At 29.9% G+C, this 12,368-nt stretch overlaps 2 protein-coding genes across 2 annotated transcripts; both read right to left on the reverse strand.

The window, feature by feature from the left end:
• Window positions 1-221: 221 nt before the first annotated feature.
• LOC146999443 (uncharacterized) lies at window positions 222-1,824 on the reverse strand. The gene has a single exon (XM_085824624.1). It carries the CDS (start codon window positions 1,690-1,692, stop codon window positions 454-456), a length of 1,239 nt encoding a protein of 412 aa, XP_085680750.1. The 5' UTR covers window positions 1,693-1,824; the 3' UTR covers window positions 222-453.
• Window positions 1,698-5,066, reverse strand: LOC146999444 (uncharacterized). Its single transcript, XM_085824629.1, has 3 exons — window positions 4,841-5,066; window positions 3,584-3,740; window positions 1,698-3,119 (listed from the first exon to the last, which is right to left on the reverse strand). Exon 3 carries the CDS (start codon window positions 2,919-2,921, stop codon window positions 1,698-1,700), a length of 1,224 nt encoding a protein of 407 aa, XP_085680755.1. The 5' UTR covers window positions 2,922-3,119; window positions 3,584-3,740; window positions 4,841-5,066.
• Between the last annotated feature and the right edge of the window lie 7,302 nt (window positions 5,067-12,368).

Below are 12,368 nucleotides of genomic sequence, written 5' to 3' on the forward strand. Positions count from 1 at the left end.
CATAGTACCTACTAAGTTTTCTCATCGTACAAACTTCTAATATATCACATATATATAATAATATACAAAGATTACTTAAAAGTTACATCCAAGCATACAGTTTATATTTTAAATGAAAAAATATTTTGATGTGAAAAACATTAACATAAATCTAAATTAATTGCTGGTATGTAATGGACAACTATTGCTGTTACCTATATAAAATAATACAGTACAACAAATGAAGTCTTTAAAATTATTTATTTATATAACATATTTAAATACAATTCCATAATTTTTAATATTTTAATACAGAAACAAGAAATTAAATTACAAAAATAATAAAATTACACATATATTTACTAATGCATGTTTAGAGAGCAATTAAAATTAAAAAAGTGAAATGCACTAACATTATTTTCAGGCCAAAAAATTATATTGGTACATTTCTAATATATTCTTTGTTTGTTATGCTTACATAGCAAGTGTTTTTAGTTTTCTTTTATCTGAATATTTAGAAAAGCTATCATTTTTGAATTTACAATAATTGTTTAAAAGAGTATTTGTGCATGAGTATATAAGCAGTTGCATAATTTTACGTGACAAATGGTTTTTACAGGAAATAATTTTAATTTCCTTACGCATAAGAATTTCTAATGTCATAGTGGATATTAAATTACGTTGGTTACATACTTGGAGGAAACTATTTTCATATTCAGGGCTTATGAGCTTCTGTATGACAATAAAATTATGCAGTATTACATTAATGACATCAGCAGATGGGTACTTTAACCCACCTCTATCACAATTATGAATATGTTTGAAATTGGGAGGAATTATTAGTGGTTTTTCAATAACTAAATTACCTCCACAGTCATCACATTTTAGCCTATTCATAACTGAGTGGCAACAATATCCAGCCAAGTATGCAATTAAAGGTAATTTATCAACCATAGTTTCAAGATCATTATCTGTGACATTAATATGCTTGAAATTATGAAAATATTTTACAATAGATTCATGGGAACTATCATTAATCAAATCAAAAGAGTTAGAAAAGTCATCGATAACAATTGTCCCTTTACTTTTCGATATCATAGTTAGATTTAATACAGAACATGCACGTAGTTTGTTTTCTACTTCAAAAACCTTTCGAAGTGATATATGATAATTTGTTCCAGTCATCCTGCGATATAAACTAAAACGATGTTCCAATTCATCTGTCTGAATTTTACCGGGCAAAAAATACGACATGTTGAGTTCACCTAGACAATACCTACACATTTCTATCATACACGTTGTTGTTAATATAAGAGCAGAAAGTGTCTCTTTTGTCAACCTACCCGTATCACTCTTCATTTCTTTCCATTTCATCAACCAATCAAGAAAATTATTTAAAAATACAAACTTCTTGTCTGATTCATTCCATACTAATGGTTTACAGAAGTCATCACAAGAATGTACCCCCTTGTTTGGTGTTTTAACATTCATTATTGAAAACCACGACGAAAATATTTTAATATATGCAGATGTTTCGTGAAAATTTAACAAATTATGCTTTACTCCTAATTCTTTCAGGCCTTGTGATGTTTGATCGTTGAAAATTTGTAAAGCCAGTTTCACACTTTGACGTTCTAAATTTGTAGGCCACAGAGCTTTACGAGATATTGTATATCCATATTTTAACAAATTACCACTTTCAGCTTCATACATATTTTTTAAAGTAAGAAATGAAGAGGTACATTATTTGAAGACAAGTCAAAATTTGGAAAATACATAGCTTGTTCAGGGTTTTTCTGGTTTAACCAGTTGTTACGAACACTTTTAATAATATGAACAGAATCAACTGCATAAAACAATGGACGAGTTGCATCAACAGGATGAGGAAATACAAAATTTGATAATGGATTATTAAACAGAGATATACATCTTCTATTAATGGAATTATTGTCACTAACAACAACAATTACTTTGAAACCTATTGCTTCAAGACCAACAATTATTTTTTTCAAAACAGTGAACAAAACTTCAGCTGTCATTTTCTTCGATGGTAATATATGGACAACATCTTTAAAGCAGCACAAAATACTCTGTATCATAAATACATGTGCACTAGAAGCTAAGTTATCAACTTCCTGTCCAATTCCAACAATATCTCCACTTTTGTAGTCAAGAAAAGGTCTGATGTGAATTTCATCCATCATTAATGAAACATATAATTCATGCTCTTTCAGATAGCAAGCTTTTTGCTTAGCATATGCCAAAAACAACATATCATCTGTTTCCTTTTGGGGATTTACATTTAATTTAGAACTTATTTTATGTATAGTACTTGGATGAGGCAAAATTAAATTACCAGATTGTCGGACAAATTTATATGCTTGGGGCGATAACAAATAAAACATAGAAGCTAAAATTAAGGTATTGGATGAATGTTGACGATTTTGGGGCTTACATTTTACAAGAGAAAGTTGTTCAATCATGAACTCAAATAAAATTTTATCACCTTCATTTGTGAAACTTAAAGATTTCATCAGGTTGATTATAATTTCAATCGAATTCATTAAGTCTTTAGTTTCTAACATTTCAATATGATCAAGTATTTCATGAATTTCATTAATATTACTTACTTTTATAGGTAACTCATTATACTTAGTACTGATATGAGTCAATAACTTATTTTGAAACGATACAGATAATAAAAGATCTGCAGTAATGTGGACTGCATAAAGCAATTTTACACATCCATCAGTGCATTTTAAATTCAAAAACATCAAGATATTGTCTTTGTGCACAACGTTCCAAAATGTAGAAAATTTATATTGCATACAACAGGTTAAAAGTTCATTAAAGTCTGAAAATGTCCTCGATTTATAATACTCAGCAGCTGATAATTTACTATGAGCAATAGCTTTCATCATGAGGTTTGCTTCTCGTTCCATTTTTTTCTCATTCGGACTTTTTCTCGAACTACCAGCTTGTGAAGATAAATACAATGGACAGCCATCAAATACGCTAGGAAAAGCGCCTTCTTTTAGTTTTGGTCTCTGCAGTGAAGCTTTAATGATTTTCCCATTTTTTTCATCGAAAACTGATGTTTCCCAGATGATGTCATCAGGCTGAAAATGTTTATGGCACACCTATTAAGTAAAAGGAAGACATCATGTAACTAACTTCTTAAAACAACCAACTGTAAAGCAAGATTGAATCACTTTCCTTATAAATAAAAACATTCAAGCTTTGGCAATGCTTTGGGCAGGTTAAATTTTAAATGCATATATGCAAATTAAAATTTTTTTTCAAATATTTAAGGATCAGTTAACACTACATATAAAAAATCTGATCATGACAGCATACGACCTCCTGCCTATTCTATGGCTTATACAGCAACGAGCTTCGGAGTATCATTAGCCCTTGATTGTTTGTAAATTAAATGTAATTTGTTGATTCATCAAATAGAAAACTATACACTGAAACCTATACACTGAAACCTATTTATACACGGGAGGTAAAAATTATAGCTTGCAGAAAGTTTCCATAGCAGACTAAGAATATTCTACCACAATTTATTGAATCTTAATAAATTAATTAGGATTACACCTACCCGGGAATATGGAGTTGCTGAGAAGTCCTTCCTAGTTATATTTCTTAGCCACCTCTCTCTAAGAGCATCATTTTTGGGAAAGGAAAATGTATGCACCTTTTCAGTACCTTTATAATTTCCCCGACAACCAGTTACACAGCATTTAAATGCATATTTTCTGTAAAAACAGTACAAAAATCAGTTATATAAATACTAAATGTTATAACAATTTAAATTTGCATAATTATACATTGAAATTCGATACACCATAAACCAACGGTGGAGAATTTCAAATGTCATTCAAACATTTGAATAAATGAGACTTCAAGAAATTCGTATCTGAAGAACACCTAAGCTTCTATTAAGATATCTATTATTATACTGAAATTATTACTTGCATCAATTATGATAATTTTGATATTTAAAACATGCTGAAACAGTCAAATGAAAATAATATCAAACTTCAGGCGAATCATGTTTAGAATATTTAGAATATTGAACAGTAAAATATATACGTGAAATCTGAAGAAAGACTTTGTTTGGTAAACTAAACACTATTTATGGAATGTTAAGATGAATTTACTGCTTTAATATTTAAATACATTGTATGCAAATACACAGTATAAATTTAGAAACCACATAAAATACATCTTTCAATAGTGATAAGTTAATACATAATTAAACTCACAATAGAACAAACGTTTTTACTAGACTGTTCTTCAAATACTGAACGCTTTGATCACATAACTTTAAAAGTTTGCCATTCTCACTTATACTTACACTCATTATACAATGCACTCACATATTAGCTATACATATTAGCTATTATATTTATTCTACACATTCACATATTAGCGTACATACGTTTGTTAACTGATATACGTAATTATTAATTTAACTAGATTTATTGTATAGGTTTACTTTCAATTACATTTTTAAAAACTGTTAAGCTTTGTATAAATGATTAGGTTAAAAATTCGTAAAACAGTAATGAAATAATAAAAAAAAACTTTTATAAAAGAAAATACGTAACATTAGATACTGCACACATAAAATTAAAACTTCGGTGATGCACTTAAACAAAATATATTAAGTAAATTCAGAAATAAGATTAATAATAATAATAATGGCTAATCAATACGGAGATAAACATAATAAGTATACGTGTGTTACTAATAATTAAGCAATTAATACTTAATTTAATTCAACATTAGTAATAGCAAGCGTTTATTTCAATGAACAAAATATAAAGTTATATTTCAATAAATACGAACTTACCAAGTATTTCTTCTCCCCGACAGCACGTGCTAACATTCCAGTCTATGTACACCGCAAAGCAATGGCTTCCCAATTGAGAATCCAAACCTCGAAAACATCACGTGGGCCTACTAACTTTGACGTCACACTTGTTTCTACAACCTCTCCATTGGCTTTATAATCTAGGAGGCACTGCTTAACCCCGGACGTGCTGCATCCTGTTCGTGACGTCATCACGCATTATCACCTCGTATTATCTTGCCATTGCTACGTCAAACACATGTTTCATCCTGTTTGTGTTGTAATCTGGTTTCATGTACACGTTTATCGATTGACGTAGAACTCCCAGCTGTTCTGATATAAATCCGCAACCTGATACTAAATCCGCAACCTGATTGCAGCATGCAGATACATGTTAGAATTTCTAGAACATTCTATTTAGTTCAGCAATGGCCTCTAGAGGGCAGTGGTCTCATCCATATCGCTTTCTGATTGGTTCTCGTAGATCCTGACGAAGTTATTAACCATTATTTTTAATTGATTATACTAGAGTTAATATAGTAGTATTTAATGAAAAACGTTTATGTAAATTTCATGTATTTGTTCATCTATAGCATGCGAAACGTGGACGATAACACAAAGCCGTGCTTTTATCTCTTGAATCCTATTATTTGCTTAGTATTTGATCGTATCTATCCTCTTTGTTCCTCTGACTTTGTGCAGCGTAAACAAGCATCAGGCTGATGGATTGCACATAGGCAATTCTGTTCGAACTTGCTCAGACCTTTGTACATCCTCGATAATGAATGAATTCATAACTTTAAATTTATTTTGTTTCTATTTTAGGTTAAGATATTTTAAATTTCTCATTTCTTTATCTTACAAACATAATTTAAGTAATTGTCTTTTCTTTTCCCCGTTAAATTAAAAATGTACTAATTTTCACACCATATTTTTTATATACAAACATAAGATTTTCTTTTTTTTTTCTTCCCCCCCCACATCTTTAAGTTTTACATTCTTTTCCCTTACGTTTAACTTGCAAAAGTAATAGATTTTATAAAAGTAATACGTTTTCACAATTTAATTTTTTTTTCTCTTTTTATTTTACAAAAGATTTTTTTTCCCTTCAGTTTAATCTTTCCTTTCCGTGTTTTACATTTTTCACTTTATTTGTTTTACAAAAGCTGTAGTTATTTTCATACGATTTTTTCTTTCTTTTTTTCCTATATTTTACTTCAAGAGGTAATTTTTAATTTTTCTTTTATATAAAAGTATTTTTTTAATTCTTTGAATAATTTTCTTTTTTCTTTCTTTTATTTTCCTCTTAAGGTTTTTCTTAATATTTTAAATACTTATTGATGTTACACATCCATTTCTCGAAGCGTAAAGTTACATATATATTTCTCTGTCTATGAAATTTAAGCTGGAACTTACACGCATATAATTTCCCTCTAGAGGCTTTCATGATAATATTTTCTGTAAATTTAAACCAATAAGTACGATGTTCCTTCCATATAGCTTACTTAGCATATTATATTTCTTCTTATTTTTTTTTACGCTACTAATCCTTAAGATATACAAAACGTTCTCTCCTAATGTATTATACCATACTACTAACACTTAACAGGTGATATTTCTAACGTATTATCCTAACTTTTTGAAACACTATACAAAAAACGCCGCGTATTCTCTTTTACACATCTCGTTTTTGTTCAAAGGATTCACGAAATGTGTCAAACAGTAGTAAGCCCCCGTAACCGGGAGCCCAAAGGATACCTCAATGACGTAATATAACAATAGATGACGTAAGAGAACAATAGATAACGTAACAGGAGGAGTGTCTTTGATGTGCCGCCGCCGACATCTTGGATCACGTGACAACTGGAAGGGTCGCCGCCATATTGGATTTATCCGGAGGTGACGTTGTCGGGTAGGATGACGTAATCGTGCTGAGTTTCGCTTTTATGGTGTGGCAACGATACTACCTTTTGAAAGTTTTTTATTTTTTGTGGCAACGAGCTCTTGAACCACGTGTTTGGCATAACATCACTTTTAATTCATTGTTTTTAATTATTTAATACGTCATTAATTTTAATTATTTACTCTTACATACCTCCTGTTACGTTATCTATCGTTCTCTTACGTCATCTATTGTTCTATTAAGTCATGGCGGCATCCTTTGGGCTCTCGATTGCGGGGGCTTACTACTTCAAACAAATGTAAATTTTTAACTTTCTATTTTCCATTTAGACATTTTGCCTTACATTTAAACTTCATCATGTTTTTAAAACATATCCCTGTTAACATTTCTGATTCTATTTTTTTTTTTTTTTTCCTAAAAATAAATACAGACTTATACGAATTTTTTAAAGATCTACTGACTTTGAATTAAACCTTCTAATTCAGAAACAATAAATTTTCACAACATAAAATCTACTTGAACTAATATTTGGACATCTCTAGCCAGTTTAGTTCAAATACATACGAAAAAATACGAAATTTCTTATTATTCTCTACGCCAGTTTAATACGTACCAACAGCATTTACATGAATATATTCAGAACACTCCTTTTTATTGAGCAGGAGGTTTCAGATATATTACTAACACAGATTGACTCTTTGAAATATTTTACAAAAATATCTTGGAATTTCTTGTACACATTGTATTTAAATCACCGAACATACGTTAAATTTTGATTTCTATCATGTGAATTCTTCACCCGGATTCTTAATGTGATCCCACCTTTTACCGCAGACCTTTATAATCACTGCTATATTTGAACTTAACACCGCCATAATTTTTTAACAAGCTACAGAATTTTTAACTACACAGAACTACACATTGTAATGTAATATTTTAAATTCACTATAGAGCCATATTTGTATAAAACATCTAGGCCCACCAGCGGCCGAGCGGTAAAGTCGCTGAACACTGGTAGTTCGGTCCGAGGTTCGAATCCCGCGAACGGGCTGGCTGCATGGGCGTTTTCGTGGTTTTCCCCATGTGTAACGTGTATACGAACCAGTTTCCCTTAGAAAGTCCTCCAAGAAGGCATCCCTCCACTTAGGCAGATAGTCCTCGAGGCTTTGCCATAATCACACACACACAGTATAAAACATCTAAAAAGAAAGGATGTCTGAACATGGAATTAATGTTCAGTCACGGAAGTGAAACATTGTCATCTTTTGGCCATCTTAAGATATAAACATTTCTCGACTCGGAATATTTTTTTCAAAGAGTATGATCATTATTTTTACAAGTCCAGAAGCTTCTTAATATATTCCTTCTAACTTAAGATATGCATTTCAAATTGACAAACACTGAACTCTTACAGCATTTTGAGAAGGAATTTTTAAGTTATGAGATATAGCAAGTAAAATCATGTGCACCAGGAAATATTGACATGAATTCCAAACAATAATCCAACTTAACATTATTTGGATTATTATTTGGAATTTGATATATTCAATTTAACTGAAGATACGTATTTCAAACTGACATTACTTTACTTTACTTAGAGTTCTTACAGATCTTTGAGTACATCTAATAATTAATTTTTCACAGATATCAATATAATTAATATAATTAATTTTTCACAGATATTTTGCATAAATACCATACAAGACATATAATATTGACATGAACTCCATATCATGGATCCAACATCGATAACTTAAATGACCTTTTAATACATTTTAGTATAAGTTAATATAAAAAAGAAAAATTCCAATGCAAGTATTCAAAGAGAAATGCTTCACAAATTTCAGATAAAATAGGAACGGAATGGACCTAATTGAAAATAACGAAAAAGCATTCAAAGGACTAGGAAAAGATGCATTCGTGAAAGACATTCTAAGGCCCTATTTAGCACATGGGCTGCATTTTTCATTTTTCACATTAAGCAGACATTCAAGATAATACCTATATATCCATAGATGTTATTTACACTAGCTGGTAATGTAATTTATTAGAACAGTCGCAGACGTATAGGAGAGGTATGCAATATCCACGAAAAAACTTCCTCCCAAGCCAAAGAGCAATAGTGAAATATAACATATAAGAAGGGGAAAAATATCTGAGTATGGAAAACGTGAACAAGGAATGAATATTTTTTCTGAAAATGTCCCGAATGCAATAAGTCAGGGGTTAACCAGTTTCAACATTAACCAGTTTCAGGAATAGGGCCTGAAAAATAATTTTAATCTTATTTTTGTCTTATTTTTAAAGTATTTTGAATCTAAAGTATTTTTAATTTAAAGTATTTTTAATCTTATTTTTGTCTATAATGTTTTATTATATTTATATTTATACTAAAATATTCTGTTTGAAGAATATATTCTACACTTAAAAAGAATTTGAAAAATCAGAATGATTTCGTTTTCTGAAGATTCAGGTTCAGAAATATTAATACTCAAAAGAAAAAAGGTTAGAGCAAGAATGAAGTATACCGTAACCAATAAAAAGTGTTTCTCTTCCTAAAAAAATTAAAGTGAAACTTTTTCGACCTAAAGAAATCTAAATGAACTTTTTTCGACTTTTCAAAATCAAAGTGTAAATTTTTCCCCTTGCATTTTGAATTTAACATGGGCTTTCCCATAGACAAAATAAAAGTGCAGATTTTTCTCCCTAAGAAAATTAAAGTGAAATTTTTTCGAACTAAAAAAACTTAAATGAATTTTTTTCGACGTTTCAAAATCATAGTGTAAATTTTTTCCCTTACATTTTGAATTTAACATGGGTTTTCCCATATACAAAATAAAAGTGGAGATTTTTCTCCCTAAAAAAATGAAAGTAAAACTTTTTCGACAAAAAAAATTTAAACGAATTTTTTCTTCATGTTTTTAAATTCAAAGTGTAATTTTTCTAACTACATTTTGAAATTAACATGGGTTTTCCCATAGAGGAAATAACAGTGGAAATTTTTCGTCTTGAAATATTAAAGTGAAAATTTTTCCATCTCAAAAAAGCGAACTGTTTCTTTTGAGCCCTTACGGAAATTGTAGTGAACATTTTTCGCCTTAAAAAAAAACAAACACATTCAGATATTATCATCAAGATATTCTACTCAGATATATTTTTCTGCTTTTCATGCCATTACATTTCCAATCAAATTTCATTGCCAGATACTTAAATGTTTGTTATTTGTTTTCGCATATTTGTTCCGGAATGAAATGTACAGTATTTCAGGAAGTATTCACCTAACTTCTAACTTGGTTGTAATGAGCATATGTGAGACACGAAATGCATTCGGATGCGAAAACAAATAACAAACATTTAAGTATCTGGCAATGAAATTTGATTGGAAATGTAATGGCATGAAAAGCAGAAAAATATATCTGAGTAGAATATCTTGATGATAATATCTGAATGTGTTTGTTTTTTTTTAAGGCGAAAAATGTTCACTACAATTTCCGTAAGGGCTCAAAAGAAACAGTTCGCTTTTTTGAGATGGAAAAATTTTCACTTTAATATTTCAAGACGAAAAATTTCCACTGTTATTTCCTCTATGGGAAAACCCATGTTAATTTCAAAATGTAGTTAGAAAAATTACACTTTGAATTTAAAAACATGAAGAAAAAATTCGTTAAAATTTTTTTTGTCGAAAAAGTTTTACTTTCATTTTTTTAGGGAGAAAAATCTCCACTTTTATTTTGTATATGGGAAAACCCATGTTAAATTCAAAATGTAAGGGAAAAAATTTACACTATGATTTTGAAACGTCGAAAAAAATTCATTTAAGTTTTTTTAGTTCGAAAAAATTTCACTTTAATTTTCTTAGGGAGAAAAATCTGCACTTTTATTTTGTCTATGGGAAAGCCCATGTTAAATTCAAAATGCAAGGGGAAAAATTTACACTTTGATTTTGAAAAGTCGAAAAAAGTTCATTTAGATTTCTTTAGGTCGAAAAAGTTTCACTTTAATTTTTTTAGGAAGAGAAACACTTTTTATTGGTTACGGTATACTTCATTCTTGCTCTAACCTTTTTTCTTTTGAGTATTAATATTTCTGAACCTGAATCTTCAGAAAACGAAATCATTCTGATTTTTCAAATTCTTTTTAAGTGTAGAATATATTCTTCAAACAGAATATTTTAGTATAAATATAAATATAATAAAACATTATAGACAAAAATAAGATTAAAAATACTTTAAATTAAAAATACTTTAGATTCAAAATACTTTAAAAATAAGACAAAAATAAGATTAAAATTATTTTTCAGGCCCTATTCCTGAAACTGGTTAATGTTGAAACTGGTTAACCCCTGACTTATTGCATTCGGGACATTTTCAGAAAAAATATTCATTCCTTGTTCACGTTTTCCATACTCAGATATTTTTCCCCTTCTTATATGTTATATTTCACTATTGCTCTTTGGCTTGGGAGGAAGTTTTTTCGTGGATATTGCATACCTCTCCTATACGTCTGCGACTGTTCTAATAAATTACATTACCAGCTAGTGTAAATAACATCTATGGATATATAGGTATTATCTTGAATGTCTGCTTAATGTGAAAAATGAAAAATGCAGCCCATGTGCTAAATAGGGCCTTAGAATGTCTTTCACGAATGCATCTTTTCCTAGTCCTTTGAATGCTTTTTCGTTATTTTCAATTAGGTCCATTCCGTTCCTATTTTATCTGAAATTTGTGAAGCATTTCTCTTTGAATACTTGCATTGGAATTTTTCTTTTTTATATTAACTTATACTAAAATGTATTAAAAGGTCATTTAAGTTATCGATGTTGGATCCATGATATGGAGTTCATGTCAATATTATATGTCTTGTATGGTATTTATGCAAAATATCTGTGAAAAATTAATTATATTAATTATATTGATATCTGTGAAAAATTAATTATTAGATGTACTCAAAGATCTGTAAGAACTCTAAGTAAAGTAAAGTAATGTCAGTTTGAAATACGTATCTTCAGTTAAATTGAATATATCAAATTCCAAATAATAATCCAAATAATGTTAAGTTGGATTATTGTTTGGAATTCATGTCAATATTTCCTGGTGCACATGATTTTACTTGCTATATCTCATAACTTAAAAATTCCTTCTCAAAATGCTGTAAGAGTTCAGTGTTTGTCAATTTGAAATGCATATCTTAAGTTAGAAGGAATATATTAAGAAGCTTCTGGACTTGTAAAAATAATGATCATACTCTTTGAAAAAAATATTCCGAGTCGAGAAATGTTTATATCTTAAGATGGCCAAAAGATGACAATGTTTCACTTCCGTGACTGAACATTAATTCCATGTTCAGACATCCTTTCTTTTTAGATGTTTTATACTGTGTGTGTGTGATTATGGCAAAGCCTCGAGGACTATCTGCCTAAGTGGAGGGATGCCTTCGTGGAGGACTTTCTAAGGGAAACTGGCTCGTATACACGTTACACATGGGGAAAACCACGAAAACGCCCATGCTGCCAGCCCGTTCGCGGGATTCGAACCTCGGACCGAACTACCAGTGTTCAGCGATTTTACCGCTCGGCCGCTGGTGGGCCTAGATGTTTTATACAAATATGGCTCTATAGTGAAT

The sequence above is a fragment of the Stegodyphus dumicola genome, chromosome 1 (assembly GCF_044657685.1).
Source record: "Stegodyphus dumicola isolate Sdum_Otavi_A_Nest chromosome 1, ASM4465768v1".
NCBI lineage: Eukaryota > Metazoa > Arthropoda > Arachnida > Araneae > Eresidae > Stegodyphus > Stegodyphus dumicola.